The following is a 16,766-nucleotide window of genomic DNA, read 5'->3' as shown; positions in this document are numbered from 1 at the left end:
ACATTTTAGTTGTGTTTTAATTGATTTTAAAATGTACACAACTATGGAGGAGCTGGTCTGAGAAGTAAACGATGTTCATATGTTGCTAATATTCAGTGTTTTATTGTTCATAGTTAATATTGTAAATCCCACGTAAAAGAGGAGCAACGTTCATATGTTGTTAATATTCAGTGTTTTATTGTTCGTAGTTAATATTGCAAATCCCACGTAAAAGAGGAGCAACGTTCATATGTTGTTAATATTCAGTGTTTTATAGTTCATAGTTAATATTGTAAATCCCACGTAAAAGAGGAGCAACATTTATATGTTGTTAATATTCAGTGTTTTATTGTTTGTAGTTAATATTTTTAATTACACTTTCTTTATTTTCATGTACATTTTGGGTGTCCCATTCAGTAAAATTTTTTTTTTTTTTTTTGAGGTGGTCTGTCATAACTTTTTTGAATTCTATCAGACATTGTGACTTTTGGTATCAAACGGGACCAAACACACATACTGTACAGCAGATTTTTACCTGATAATATATCATATTGTAGGTCTTTATTACACTTGGCCTTAATATTTTGATGTATTTTACATTTTAGTTGTGTTTTAATTGATTGTAAAATATGTCTATGGAGGAGCTGGTCTGAGAAGTAAAATATGTTGTTAATATTCAGTGTTTTATTGTTCGTAGTTAATATTGTAAATCCCACTTTTTTTATTGTCATGTACGTTTTGAGCGTTCCATTTTGAGGTGGTTTGTCGAAACATTTTTAGAATTCTATCAGACATTGTGACTTTTGGTAATAGTGTTCCTGAAAAAAAGGGACCCAAACACACATACTGTACAGCATATTTTATGTGATTATATATGACATTTTAGGTGTTTATTACACTTTGCATTCATATTTTGCTGTTGTTATACATTTTTTGTTGTGTTTTGCTTGATTGTAAAAGATACACAACTATGGAGGAGATGGTCTGTGAAGTAAAATATGTTCATATGTTGTTAATATTCAGTGTTTTATTGTTCGTAGTTAATATTTTTAATCACACTTTCTTTATTTTCGTGTACATTTTGGGTGTCCCATTCAGTAAAGAACTGTAAAATTCCATTTCTTTTTTTTGAGGTGGTCTGTCATAACTTTTTTTTAATTCTATCGGACATCGTGACTTTCGGTAATAAAAGGGACTAAACACACATACTGTACAGCAGATTTTTACGTGATAATATATCATATTGTAGGTGTTTATTACACTTGGCCTTCATATTTTGATGTATTTTACATTTTAGTTGTGTTTTAATTGATTGTAAAATATGTCTATGGAGGAGCTGGTCTGAGAAGTAAAATATGTTGTTAATATTCAGTGTTTTATTGTTCGTAGTTAATATTGTAAATCTCACTTTTTTTATTTTCATGTACGTTTTGAGCGTCCCGTTTTGAGGTGGTTTGTCGAAACATTTTTAGAATTCTATCAGACATTGTGACTTTTTGTATTAGTGTTCCTGAAAAAAAAGGGACCCAAACACACATACTGTACAGCATATTTTATGTGATTATATATGACATTTTAGGTGTTTATTACACTTTGCATTCATATTTTGCTGTTGTTTTACATTTTTTGTTGTGTTTTGCTTGATTGTAAAAGATACACAACTATGGAGGAGCTGGTGTGTGAAGTAAAAGATGTTCATATGTTGTTAATATTCAGTGTTTTATTGTTCGTAGCTAATATTTTTAATCACACTTTCTTTATTTTCGTGTACATTTTGGGTGTCCCATTCAGTAAAGAACTGTAAAATTCCATTTCTTTTTTTTGAGGTGGTCTGTCATATAACTTTTTTTAATTCTATCGGACATCGTGACTTTCGGTAATAAAAGGGACTTAAACACACATACTGTACAGCAGATTTTTACGTGATAATATATCATATTGTAGGTCTTTATTACACTTGGCCTTCATATTTTGATGTATTTTACATTTTAGTTGTGTTTTAATTGATTGTAAAATATGTCTATGGAGGAGCTGGTCTGAGAAGTAAAATATGTTGTTAATATTCAGTGTTTTATTGTTCGTAGTTAATATTGTAAATCCCACTTTCTTTATTTTCATGTACGTTTTGAGCGTTCCATTTTGAGGTGGTTTGTCGAAACATTTTTAGAATTCTATCAGACATTGTGACTTTTGGTATTAGTGTTCCTGAAAAAAAAGGGACCCAAACACACATACTGTACAGCATATTTTATGTGATTATATATGACATTTTAGGTGTTTATTACACTTTGCATTCATATTTTGCTGTTGTTTTACATTTTTTGTTGTGTTTTGCTTGATTGTAAAAGATACACAACTATGGAGGAGCTGGTGTGTGAAGTAAAAGATGTTCATATGTTGTTAATATTCAGTGTTTTATTGTTCATAGTTAATATTGTACATCACACTTTCTTTATTTTCATGTACATTTTGGGTGACCCATTCAGTAAAACAACTTTAAAATTGAATTCTGTTTTTTTGAGGTGGTCTGTCATAACCCCTCGACCTCGAAAGGGACAAACGGTATCAAATGGATGGGTGAATGGATGGATGGATGGATGGGGTCTGTCATAACGTTTTTAGAACTCTATGGGACATTGTGACTTTTGGTATTAGTGTTACTGAAACAAAGGACCCAAACACACATACTGTACAGCATATTTTTATGTGATTATATATGACATTTTAGGTGTTTATTACACTTTGCATTCATATTTTGCTGTTGTTATACATTGTTTGTTGTGTTTTTCTTGATTGTAAAAGATACACAACTATAGAGGAGCTGGTGTGTGAAGTAAAAGATGTTCATATGTTGTTAATATTCAGTGTTTTATTGTTCGTAGTTAATATTTTTAATCACACTTTCTTTATTTTCGTGTACATTTTGGGTGTCCCATTCAGTAAAGAACTGTAAAATTCCATTTCTTTTTTTTGAGGTGGTCTGTCATAACTTTTTTTAATTCTATCGGACATCGTGACTTTCGGTAATAAAAGGGACTTAAACACACATACTGTACAGCAGATTTTTACGTGATAATATATCATATTGTAGGTCTTTATTACACTTGGCCTTCATATTTTGATGTATTTTACATTTTAGTTGTGTTTTAATTGATTGTAAAATATGTCTATGGAGGAGCTGGTCTGAGAAGTAAAATATGTTGTTAATATTCAGTGTTTTATTGTTCGTAGTTAATATTGTAAATCCCACTTTTTTTATTTTCATGTACGTTTTGAGCGTTCCATTTTGAGGTGGTTTGTCGAAACATTTTTAGAATTCTATCAGACATTGTGACTTTTGGTAATAGTGTTCCTGAAAAAAAAGGGACCCAAACACACATACTGTACAGCATATTTTATGTGATTATATATGACATTTTAGGAGTTTATTACACTTTGCATTCATATTTTGCTGTTTTTTTACATTTTTTGTTGTGTTTTGCTTGATTGTAAAAGATACACAACTATAGAGGAGCTGGTCTGTGAAGTAAAATATGTTCATATGTTGTTAATATTCAGTGTTTTATTGTTCGTAGTTAATATTGTAAATCCCACTTTTTTTTATTTTCATGTACGTTTTGAGCGTCCCGTTTTGAGGTGGTCTGTCATAACGTTTTTAGAACTCTATGGGACATTGTGACTTTTGGTATTAGTGTTCCTGAAAAAAAGGGACCCAAACACACATACTGTACAGCATATTTTATGTGATTATATATGACATTTTAGGTGTTTATTACACTTTGCATTCATATTTTGCTGGTTTTTTACATTTTTTGTTGTGTTTTTCTTGATTGTAAAAGATACACAACTATGGAGGAGCTGGTGTGTGAAGTAAAAGATGTTCATATGTTGTTAATATTCAGTGTTTTATTGTTCGTAGTTAATATTTTTAATCACACTTTCTTTATTTTCGTGTACATTTTGGGTGTCCCATTCAGTAAAGAACTGTAAAATTAAATTTCTTTTTTTTGAGGTGGTCTGTCATAACTTTTTTTAATTCTATCGGACATCGTGACTTTCGGTAATAAAAGGGACTTAAACACACATACTGTACAGCAGATTTTTACGTGATAATATATCATATTGTAGGTCTTTATTACACTTGGCCTTCATATTTTGATGTATTTTACATTTTAGTTGTGTTTTAATTGATTGTAAAATATGTCTATGGAGGAGCTGGTCTGAGAAGTAAAATATGTTGTTAATATTCAGTGTTTTATTGTTCGTAGTTAATATTGTAAATCCCACTTTTTTTATTTTCATGTACGTTTTGAGTGTTCCATTTTGAGGTGGTTTGTCGAAACATTTTTAGAATTCTATCAGACATTGTGACTTTTGGTATTAGTGTTCCTGAAAAAAAAGGGACCCAAACACACATACTGTACAGCATATTTTATGTGATTATATATGACATTTTAGGTGTTTATTACACTTTGCATTCATATTTTGCTGTTGTTTTACATTTTTTGTTGTGTTTTGCTTGATTGTAAAAGATACACAACTATGGAGGAGCTGGTCTGTGAAGTAAAATATGTTCATATGTTGTTAATATTCAGTGTTTTATTGTTCGTAGTTAATATTGTAAATCCCACTTTTTTTATTTTCATGTACGTTTTGAGCGTCCCGTTTTGAGGTGGTTTGTCGAAACATTTCTAGAATTCTATCAGACATTGTGACTTTTGGTATTAGTGTTCCTGAAAAAAAAGGGACCCAAACACACATACTGTACAGCATATTTTATGTGATTATATATGACATTTTAGGAGTTTATTACACTTTGCATTCATATTTTGCTGTTTTTTTACATTTGTTGTTGTGTTTTGCTTGATTGTAAAAGATACACAACTATGGAGGAGCTGGTCTGTGAAGTAAAAGATGTTCATATGTTGTTAATATTCAGTGTTTTATTGTTCGTAGTTAATATTGTAAATCCCACTTTCTTTATTTTCATGTACGTTTTGAGCGTTCCATTTTGAGGTGGTTTGTCGAAACGTTTTTAGAATTCTATCGGACATTGTGACTTTTGGTATTAGTGTTCCTGAAAAAAAAGGGACCCAAACACACATACTGTACAGCATATTTTATGTGATTATATATGACATTTTAGGTGTTTATTACACTTTGCATTCATATTTTGCTGTTGTTTTACATTTTTTGTTGTGTTTTGCTTGATTGTAAAAGATACACAACTATAGAGGAGCTGGTCTGTGAAGTAAAAGATGTTCATATGTTGTTAATATTCAGTGTTTTATTGTTCGTAGTTAATATTGTAAATCCCACTTTTTTTATTTTCATGTACGTTTTGAGCGTTCTATTTTGAGGTGGTTTGTCGAAACGTTTTTAGAATTCTATCGGATATTGTGACTTTTGGTAATAGTGTTCCTGAAAAAAAAGGGACCCAAACACACATACTGTACAGCATATTTTATGTGATTATATATGACATTTTAGGAGTTTATTACACTTTGCATTCATATTTTGCTGTTTTTTTACATTTTTTGTTGTGTTTTGCTTGATTGTAAAAGATACACAACTATAGAGGAGCTGGTCTGTGAAGTAAAAGATGTTCATATGTTGTTAATATTCAGTGTTTTATTGTTCGTAGTTAATATTGTAAATCCCACTTTTTTTATTTTCATGTACGTTTTGAGCGTCCCATTTTGAGGTGGTTTGTCGAAACATTTTTAGAATTCTATCAGACATTGTGACTTTTGGTAATAGTGTTCCTGAAAAAAAAGAGACCCAAACACACATACTGTACAGCATATTTTATGTGATTATATATGACATTTTAGGCGTTTATTACACTTTGCATTCATATTTTGCTGTTTTTTTACATTTTTTGTTGTGTTTTTCTTGATTGTAAAAGATACACAACTATAGAGGAGCTGGTGTGTGAAGTAAAAGATGTTCATATGTTGTTAATATTCAGTGTTTTATTGTTCGTAGTTAATATTTTTAATCACACTTTCTTTATTTTCGTGTACATTTTGGGTGTCCCATTCAGTAAAGAACTGTAAAATTAAATTTCTTTTTTTTGAGGTGGTCTGTCATAACTTCTTTTTAATTCTATCGGACATCGTGACTTTCGGTAATAAAAGGGACTAAACACACATACTGTACAGCAGATTTTTACGTGATTATATTGTAGGTCTTTATTACACTTGGCCTTCATATTTTGATGTATTTTACATTTTAGTTGTGTTTTAATTGATTGTAAAATATGTCTATGGAGGAGCTGGTCTGAGAAGTAAAATATGTTGTTAATATTCAGTGTTTTATTGTTCGTAGTTAATATTGTAAATCCCACTTTTTTTATTTGCATGTACGTTTTGAGCGTTCTATTTTGAGGTGGTTTGTCGAAACGTTTTTAGAATTCTATCAGACATTGTGACTTTTGGTAATAGTGTACCTGGAAAAAAAAGAGACCCAAACACACATACTGTACAGCATATTTTATGTGATTATATATGACATTTTAGGTGTTTATTACACTTTGCATTCATATTTTTGCTATTGTTTTAAATTTTTGGTTATGTTTTGCTTGATTGTAAAAGATACACAACTATGGAGGAGCTGGTCTGTGAAGTAAAATATGTTCATATGTTGTTAATATTCAGTGTTTTATTGTTCGTAGTTAATATTGTAAATCCCACTTTTTTTATTTTCATGTACGTTTTGAGCGTTCCGTTTTGAGGTGGTTTGTCGAAACATTTTTAGAATTCTATCGGACATTGTGACTTTTGGTATTAGTGTTCCTGAAAAAAAAGGGACCCAAACACACATACTGTACAGCATATTTTTATGTGATTATATATGACATTTTAGGTGTTTATTACACTTTGCATTCATATTTTGCTGTTGTTTTACATTTTTTGTTGTGTTTTTCTTGATTGTAAAAGATACACAACTATGGAGGAGCTGGTCTGTGAAGTAAAATATGTTCATATGTTGTTAATATTCAGTGTTTTATTGTTCGTAGTTAATATTTTTAATCACACTTTCTTTATTTTCGTGTACATTTTGGGTGTCCCATTCAGTAAAGAACTGTAAAATTCCATTTCTTTTTTTTGAGGTGGTCTGTCATAACTTTTTTTAATTCTATCGGACATTGTGACTTTTGGTATCAAACGGGACCAAACACACATACTGTACAGCAGATTTTTACGTGATAATATATCATATTGTAGGTCTTTATTACACTTGGCCTTCATATTTTTATGTATTTTACATTTTAGTTGTGTTTTAATTGATTGTAAAATATGTCTATGGAGGAGCTGGTCTGAGAAGTAAAATATGTTGTTAATATTCAGTGTTTTATTGTTCGTAGTTAATATTGTAAATCCCACTTTTTTTATTTTCATGTACGTTTTGAGCGTTCCATTTTGAGGTGGTTTGTCGAAACATTTTTAGAATTCTATCAGACATTGTGACTTTTGGTAATAGTGTTCCTGAAAAAAAAGGGACCCAAACACACATACATACTGTGTGTATATCATTTATACACACATACACATTGACCCCCCAGTCACATTTTTTTCTCTTAATGTGGCCCCCAAGTCTACATTAAGTCTGTATTAAGGTAATTTACAACTGCCCAGTAAACTATGTTTTCTAAATGTGACCAATTTGACAAAAATACTACATAATTGTTGCAGCCTTTCATATTTGGAGCAAGAATGTATCCATGCATAACGTCAATCACCAGCATGGGTGGATATTTGCATCCTTAATTAATGAGCATTTACAAGATGGCAAACATATCTGCTGGTCGCGTGTGCACAAACATAATAAAAGCTGACAAAAGCAAACGGTTCCCTCTTTGTTCTCTTCCTTGAGAGATAAATGACGTTGGAAATGCTCATCACATTAAGGGGGGGCCTCGCCTGCTGCATTTCCAATTAGTCCAATCTCCCAAGTCTTACAAGTTGATCATTCTGTGCTTTGCCGTGGTTAAATGTAGTTCATTAAGTCCAGTATAAACATAGCCTGGCACTGATGAAATATACCAACCCCGTTTCCATATGAGTTGGGAAATTGTGTTAGATGTAAATATAAACGGAATACAATGATTGGCAAATCCTTTTCAACCCATATTCAGTTGAATATGCTACAAAGACAACATATTTGATGTTCAAACTTTATTTTTTTTTTGCAAATAATCATTAACTTAGAATTTCATGGTTGCAACACATGCCAAAGTAGTTGGGAAAGGGCATGTTCACCACTGTGTTACATGGCCTTTCCTTTTAACAACACTCAGTAAACGTTTGGGAACTGAGGAGACACATTTTTGAAAAGCTTCTCAGGTGGAATTCTTTCCCATTCTTGCTTGATGTACAGCTTAAGTTGTTCAACAGTCCGGGGGTCTCCGTTGTGATATTTTAGGCTTCACATTTTCAATGGGAGACAGGTCTGGACTACAGGCAGGCCAGTCTAGTACCCGCACTCTTTTACTGTGAAGCCACGTTGATGTAACACGTGGCTTGGCATTGTCTTGCTGAAATAAGCAGGGGCGTCCATGGTAACGTTGCTATGTTGCTCCAAAACCTGTATGTACCTTTCAGCATTAATGGCGCCTTCACAGATGTGTAAGTTACCCATGTCTTGGGCACTAATACACCCCCATACCATCACACATGCTGCCTTTTACGCTTTGCGCCTATAGCAATCCGGATGGTTCTTTTCCTCTTTCGACGTCCACAGTTTCCAAAAACAATTTGAAATGTGGACTCATCAGACCACAGAACACTTTCCCACTTTGTATCAGTCCATCTTAGATGAGCTCAGGCCCGGCGAAGCCGACGGCGTTTCTGGGTGTTGTTGATAAACGGTTTTTGCCTTGCATAGGAGAGTTTTAACTTGCACTTACAGATGTAGCGACCAACTGTAGTTACTGACAGTGGGTTTCTGAAGTGTTCCTGAGCCCATGTGGTGATATCCTTTACACACTGATGTCGCTTGTTGATGCAGTACAGCCTGAGGGATGGAAGGTCACGGGCTTAGCTGCTTACGTGCAGTGATTTCTCCAGATTCTCTGAACCCTTTGATGATATTACGGAGCGTAGATGGTGAAATCCCTAAATTCCTTGCAATAGCTGCTTGAGAAAGGTTTTTCTTAAACTGTTCAACAATTTGCTCACGCATTTGTTGACAAAGTGGTGACCCTCGCCCCATCCTTGTTTGTGAATGACTGAGCATTTCATGGAATCTACTTTTATTCCCAATCATGGCACCCACCTGTTCCCAATTAGCCTGCACACCTGTGGGATGTTCCAAATAAGTGTTTGATGAGCATTCCTCAACTTTATCAGTATTTATTGCCACCTTTCCCAACTTCTTTGTCATGTGTTGCTGCCATCAAATTCTAAAGTTAATGATTATTTGCAAAAAGAAACAAAGTTTATGAGTTTGAACATCAAATATGTTGTCTTTGTAGCATATTCAACTGACCTTGCCATTCTATGAAGCTCTCTGCGTACTGTACGTGGGCTAATTGGAAGGTCACATGAAGTTTGGATCTCTGTAGCAAGTGACTGTGCAGAAAGTCTTTGCACTATGCTGACCTCTCTGTCAGTTTACGTGGCCTACCACTTGGTGGCTGAGTTGCTGTTGTTCCCAAACTCTTCACTTATCTTATAATAAAGTTGACTTTGGACTATTTAGGAGCGAGGAAATTTCACGACTGGATTTGTTGCACAGGTGGCCTCCTATGACAGTTCCACGCTGGAAATCACTGAGAGCGGCCCATTCTTTCACAAATGTTTGTAGAAACAGTCTCCATGCCTAAGTGCTTGATTTGATACACCGGGCCAAGTGATTAGGACACCTGATTCTCATCATTTGGATGGGTGGCCAAATACTTTTGGCAATATAGTGTACATCTGTAAATAAAAAATTTAGTGTTTATTGTATCCGAATACATAAGAAAGTCAAATATTGAGAGGACTATAGTTTGTTTCAGTAAGTAGATGAAGTAAACGCAGTAAACTTCAGATTGTTTTCTTGGTTTAAAAATAGAACAAGCACATTCTGAAAATGTACAAATCATAATGTTGATGTTTTTGTTTTTTTACACTTGCATGTTGCAGTAATAGCATTCTATCTTTATCTGTCCTTATTTATACTTTCTGAATAAGTTATGTGACACTCAGTCAACTCACTGGTGTTCGATTTCAATCTATCAAGATAAAGAAAATAATATCAAAATCAAATTACAGGATGTTATTTATGTAGTTTGCTCATTTTTCTTCAACTGGTGCACTAACGTGGTTATTTTTCTTTTTTTTACATATGTAACATCATCTAGAAAGATATAAATAATTGCTATTGCGACATCTAGTGGACACATTTAGAACAGCAGTTTCTTTCATTCAAAAATTTCGGCTCATTTTTATACTTACTCATCCCACGGGCCGGATAAAACCTGTTTGCGGTTCTGATCCGGCCCTCGGGCCATACGTTTGACACCCCTGCTCTACGCATTGTTGCTTTTTTCTCATCATACATCCATCCATTCATCCATCTTCTTCCGCTTATCCGAGGTCGGGTCGCGGGGGCAGCAGCCTAAGCAGGGAAGCCCAGACTTCCCTCTCCCCAGCCACTTCGTCCAGCTCCTCCCGGGGGATCCCGAGGCGTTCCCAGGCCAGCCGGGAGACATAGTCTTCCCAACGTGTCCTGGGTCTTACCCGCGGCCTCCTACCGGTCGGACGTGCCCTAAATACCTCCCTCGGGTGGTGTTCGGGTGGCATCCTGACCAGATGCCCGAACCACCTCATCTGGCTCCTCTCCATGTGGAGGAGCAGCGGCTTTACTTTGAGCTCCCCCCGGATGACAGAGCTTCTCACCCTATCTCTAAGGGAGAGCCCCGCCACCCGGCGGAGGAAACTCATTTGGGCCGCTTGTACCCGTGATCTTGTCATTTCGGTTATAACCCAAAGCTCATGACCATAGGTGAGGATGGGAACGTAGATCGACCGGTAAATTCTTCACCACAACGGATCGATACAGCGTCCGCATTACTGAAGACGCCGCACCGATCTGCCTGTCGATCTCACCATCCACTCTTCCCTCACTCGTGAACAAGACTCCGAGGTACTTGAACTCCTCCACTTGGGGCAAGATCTCCTCCCCAACCCGGAGATGGCACTCCACCCTTTTCCGGGCGAGAACCATGGACTCGGACTTGGAGGTGCTGATTCTCATCCCAGTCGCTTCACACTCGGCTGCGAACCGATCCAGTGAGAGCTGAAGATCCTGGCCAGATGAAGCCATCAGGACCACATCATCTGCAAAAAGCAGAGACCTAATCCTGCAGCCATCAAACCAGATCCCCTCAACGCCTTGACTGCGCCTAGAAATTCTGTCCATAAAAGTTATGAACAGAATGGGTGACAAAGGGCAGCCTTGGCGGAGTCCAACCCTCACTGGAAACGTGTCCGACTTACTGCCGGCAATGCGGACCAAGCTCTGACACTGATCATACAGGGAGCGGACTGCCACGATCAGACAGTCCGATACCCCATACTCTCTGAGCACTCCCCACAGGACTTCCCGAGGGACACGGTCGAATGCCTTCTCCAAGTCCACAAAGCACATGTAGACTGGTTGGGCAAACTCCCGTGCACCCTCAAGAACCCTGCCGAGAGTATAGAGCTGGTCCACAGTTCCACGACCAGGACGAAAACCACACTGTTCCTCCTGAATCCGAGGTTCGACTATCCGGCGTAGCCTCCTCTCCAGTACACCTGAATAGACCTTACCGGGAAGGCTGAGGAGTGTGATCCCACGATAGTTGGAACACACCCTCAGGTTCCCCTTTTTAAAGAGAGGAACCACCACCCCGGTCTGCCAATCCAGAGGTACTGGGGGAGTCCACATGTTCTTAATAGACAGACTTTGTGGACTGGTGAGTGGAGGTTTGTGTGGACCTGGAAGTGGTCTCACCTGCAGTATCGCTGTTGATGACAATCTTAGTTCCGCCCCCCCTTAGGAAGAAGGGAATATTTTGCACCCCACGGGCCGGATAAAACCTGTTTGCGGTTCTGATCCGGCCCTCGGGCCATACGTTTGACACCCCTGCTCTACGCATTGTTGCTTCTTTCTAGTGATGGGTTGATGAGGCGTCATGAAGCGTTTCGACACATTGCAAAACTGTATTGATACTGTGTCGATACTGTGTCACTAAATACTGACATCTGCTGGACATTAAAAATCCCTACAGGCAACCTATGGACCGACTCAACTGACACTGACTTGATGCCCTAGTACAGGGGTCACCAACCTTTTTGAAACCAAAAACTACTTCTTGGGTACTGATTAATGCCAAGGGCTACCAGTTTGATACACACTTAAATAAGTAAACATCTTGTCATTTGTAAGTTACACGTAAGTGTGATTTAAACAAGAATAGCTAAATAAATACATTTATATATATAAAAAAATGGGTATTTCTGTCTGTCATTCCGTCGTACATTTTTTTTTCCTTTTACGGAAGGTTTTTTGTAGAGAATAAATGATGAAAAAAACACTTAATTGAACGGTTTAAAAGAGGAGAAAACACGGAAAAAAATTAAAATAAAATTTTGAAACATAGTTCATCTTCAATTTCGACTCTTTAAAATTCAAAATTCAACCGACAAAAAGAAGAGGAAAAACTAGCTAATTTGAATCTTTTTGAAAAAATTAAAAAAAGAATTTATGGAACATCATTAGTCATTTTTCCTGATTAAGATACATTTTAGAATTTTGATGACATGTTTTAAATTGGTTGAAATCCAATCTGCACTTTGTTAGAATATTTAACAAATTGGACCAAGCTATATTTCTAACAAAGACAAATCAGTATTTCTTCTATATTTTCCAGAATTTTTTTTAAAAAGAAATTCAAAATAATTTCAAATAAGATTTAAATTTGATTCTACAGATTTTCTAGATTTGCCAGAATAATTTTTTTGAATTTTAATCATAGTAAGTTTGAAGAAACATTTCACAAATATTCTTCGTTGAAAAACCAGAAGCTAAAATATTTATTATTATTTACAATAATAATAAAAAAAAAATATTTGAACATTGATTTAAATTGTCAGGAAAGAAGAGGAAGAAATTTAAAAGGTAAAAAGGTATATTTGTTTAAAAATCCTAAAATCATTTTTAAGGTTGTATTTTTTCTCTAAAATTGTATTTCTAAAAGTAATAAGAAGCAAAGTAAAAAATAAATGAATTTATTTAAACAAGTGAAGACCCATCCATCCATCCATTTTCTACCGCTTATTCCAAGTGAAGACCAAGTCTTTAAAATATTTTCTTGGATTTTCAAATTCCATTTGAGTTTTGTCTCTTTTAGAATTAAAAATGTGGAGCAAAGCGAGCCCAGCTTGCTAGTAAATAAATACAATTTAAAAAAAATAGAGGCAGCTCACTGGTAAGTGCTGCTCTTTGAGCTATTTTTAGAACAGGACAGCGGGCGACTGATCTGGTCCTTACGGGCTACCTGGTGACCGCGGGCACCGCGTTGGTGACCCCTGCCCTAGTATATACAATAATATAAACCAAGTCATTTAGGATTATTTCATATCTTCATTTAAATAAAAATATATTTTTATCTTTTTTAGATACAGTCAATAAATAATGTGAACATGTATCATAACATGGAAATCTAAGAGAACGTGTTGTGGATGATTGTGGACTGGGAATTTTTTTTATTTATTTTTTTTTATACATTTTTATTAAAAAAAAAAAAAAAAGAAAAGTTTTTCCGACGTATTACATTTTAGACGATTTCTCTTAGTTATTATTTCTCCGGCTGTAGAAAAGAGCCGCTCACAGGGCACAGAGGAGGCGACACAGTTGGCGTATCGGTCACGTGACCAAAACAGCTCATGATCGGTCACGTGACTTTCTAAAACCGACACAGGGTTTTGCTCTATGAGCTCGACGCATGCGCCGATGCATCGGTGTTGCCGGACCCATCACTACTTCTTTCTCATCATGCATGGCATCATCATACATACCTGCTGTAAATAATTCCACCATAGTAAGGGAATTTTTAGCCTGCAGTTACCGTATTTTCCGCACTATAAGGCGCACCGGATTATTAGCCGCACCTTCAATGAATTACATATTTCATAACTTTGTCCACCAATAAGCCGCCCCGGATTATAAGCCGCGCCTACGCTGCGCTAAAGTGAATGTCAAAAAAACAGTCAGATAGTTCAGTCAAACTTTAATAATATATTGAAAACCAGCGTTCTAACAACTCTGTCCCAAAATGTACGCAAATGTGCAATCACAAACATAGTCAAATTCAAAATGGTGTAGAGCAATAGCAACATAATGTTGCTCGAACGTTAATGTCACAACACACAAAATAAACATAGCGCTCACCTTCTGAAGTTATTCTTCATTCGTAAATCCTTCGAATTCTTCGTCTTCGGTGTCCGAATTGAAAAGTTGCGCAAGCGTGGGATCCAAAAATGGCCGGCTCCGTCTCGTCGAAGTCATCGGATTCAGTGTCGCTGTTGTTGTGCAGCAGTTCTGTGAATCCTGCCTTCCGGAAAGCTCGGACCACAGTTGTGACCGAAATATCTGCCCAGGCATTTACGATCCACTGGCAAATGTTGGCGTATGTCGTCCGGCGCTGTCTGCCCGTCTTAGTGAAGGTGTGTTCGCCTTCGGAGCTGTGTGAAAAAAGCCACCCGGCCTCTTCGCGTAAACTTCCCTTAACCACTCGCTCATCTTTTCTTCATCCATCCATCCCTTCGAGTTAGCTTTTATGATGACGCCGGCTGGAAAGGTCTCTTTTGGCAAGGTCTTCCTTTTGAATATCACCATGGGTGGAAGTTAGCATGGCAAGCTAGAACCACAGTGAAGGATGACTTCTCATTCCCTGTGGTGCGAATATTCACCGTACGTGCTCCCGTTCCACAGTGCGGTTCACAGAAATATCAGTTGCTGTGAAATACGGTAGTAATCCGTGTGCGGATGGAGAGATTGCGTCTTTTTATGAACCGGATCCTTGTCGCTTAGTAGGAGCCATTTTGTGGTCTTTACAGATGTAAACAGGAAATGAAACGTACGGTGATATCCGCGCGTTTTTCTTCTTCTTCCGGGGGCGGGTGGTTGCTTACAGTAGAAGAAGAAGCGCTTCCTGTTCTATGGGGGCGGGTGCTTTCCTTGGCGGTTGCTTGCGTAGAAGAAGAAGCGCTTCCTGTTCTACCGGGAAAAAAGATGGCGGCTGTTTACCGAAGTTGCGAGATCGAAACTTTATGAAAATGAATCGTAATAAAGCGCACCGGGTTATAAGGCGCACTGTCAGCTTTTGAGAAAATGTGTGGTTTTTAGGTGCGCCTTATAGTGCGGAAAATACGGTAGTTTCTTTTTGCGGTCTTGTTTGCCTCGTAAAGATTTGCATTGTTCCACGCCTGTTGCCGCAAAACCAAACCACCGACAACACTTTTCCTTTCTTTGGCACAAACGTCTCGCTCTCATTAGCATCAGCCATGTTTTTTTTTTCTTACGTGTGCCGTTAAAAAAAAGCAAAGGGGACGGTGCGAGCTACGGAAGCTCCTGAGGGGCCAAAAAAGTGTGCCGGAGCAAGAGGAGAAAAAAATAAATCGATTTTCTAGTTTTTCAATCGTCTTGAACTTGAATACATCCATAACATGGATATGTCACCCAGGCCGCGCTGACTGATTGATGTGCACATCACAGACGTGAACAATTAACACCCCCCACTGTGTGCAATTACACAAATGGCTATGCGGTGCAACTAAACACATTAAATGATGGGCATGTTGGCCAGGTAATTACATTCCCATACAACAGGCTAACATTGCAACAACAGACAGTTCCCCCTGGTGTAATCTGAGCTATCCACTGCACACACATCATATGACAAATATGAATATGTCACAGAGAACAATTTTATTTGATGAATGTGCAGATCATATCTGATGCACACATGCAATGTAGCTTGCTTCAATGCAGGATTCTTACATTCTAAGTAACAGCATGGCGGGGGACAGACTACAAGCTGACATTCTGCACAATTGGGGTCTTTTTGGTGAGTAAATGCATTTGTGTAATTGTCCTAATATTAATCCCTGTCATGCACAATGAGCATAATGCATGTTTGGCATTCTGTCTTTACAGCACAATCATGAGTCAGTGGTTAATGTTAGTGACTTGTTAGCGTCAGGTAAAGGTGGTGACGGAGCCCAAGATGCAGAGATGGGAAACATGATTTAATGTCCAAAAGAAAAATACAGGCAAACTGGAAACAGCTATCAGGAAGCAGCAAACAGGAACAGCTCACAGCGAGGCAGGTATAAATAGTGGCCTGATTGGCAATTGCCACCAGGTGTGCCAGACTGCCAATCAGGTACAGGTAGGGATGTCCCGATCCATTTTCCTGTGACGTCACATAGTGATGCCAACACAAACAAACATGGCGGATAGAACAGCGAGCTATAGCGACATTAGCTCGGATTCAGACTCGGATTTCAGCGGCTTAAGCGATTCAACAGATTACGCATGTATTGAAACGGATGGTTGTAGTGTGGAGGCAGGTAGCGGAAACCAAATTGAAGAAGAAACTGAAGCTATTGAGCCATATCGGTTTGAACCGTATGCAAGCGAAACCGAGGAAAACGACACGACAGCCAGCGACACGGGAGAAAGCGAGGACGAATTCGGCGATCGCCTTCTAACCAACGATTGGTATGTGTTTGTTTGGCATTAAAGGAAAC

General features: G+C 37.0%; 2 protein-coding genes across 2 annotated transcripts in view; one reads left to right on the top strand and one right to left on the bottom strand.

Moving 5' to 3' along the window:
- rtn4rl1b (reticulon 4 receptor-like 1b) overlaps window positions 1–16,766 on the bottom strand; it is a 656,646-nt gene that overhangs the window by 628,554 nt on the left and 11,326 nt on the right. The window lies entirely within an intron of this gene.
- The window catches only part of dph1 (diphthamide biosynthesis 1), a 260,590-nt gene continuing 259,839 nt past the window's right edge, over window positions 16,016–16,766 (top strand). Inside the window, exon 1 of the mRNA XM_061973227.1 lies at window positions 16,016–16,081. Coding sequence (XP_061829211.1) covers window positions 16,030–16,081 — 52 coding nt within the window. The 5' untranslated portion in view covers window positions 16,016–16,029. The remainder of the gene's footprint in view (window positions 16,082–16,766) is intronic.

This window comes from Nerophis lumbriciformis, linkage group LG17, assembly GCF_033978685.3.
Source record: "Nerophis lumbriciformis linkage group LG17, RoL_Nlum_v2.1, whole genome shotgun sequence".
NCBI lineage: Eukaryota > Metazoa > Chordata > Actinopteri > Syngnathiformes > Syngnathidae > Nerophis > Nerophis lumbriciformis.
Note: the sequence above shows the minus strand (reverse complement) of the source record. Positions and strands in the feature narration are given on the sequence as shown.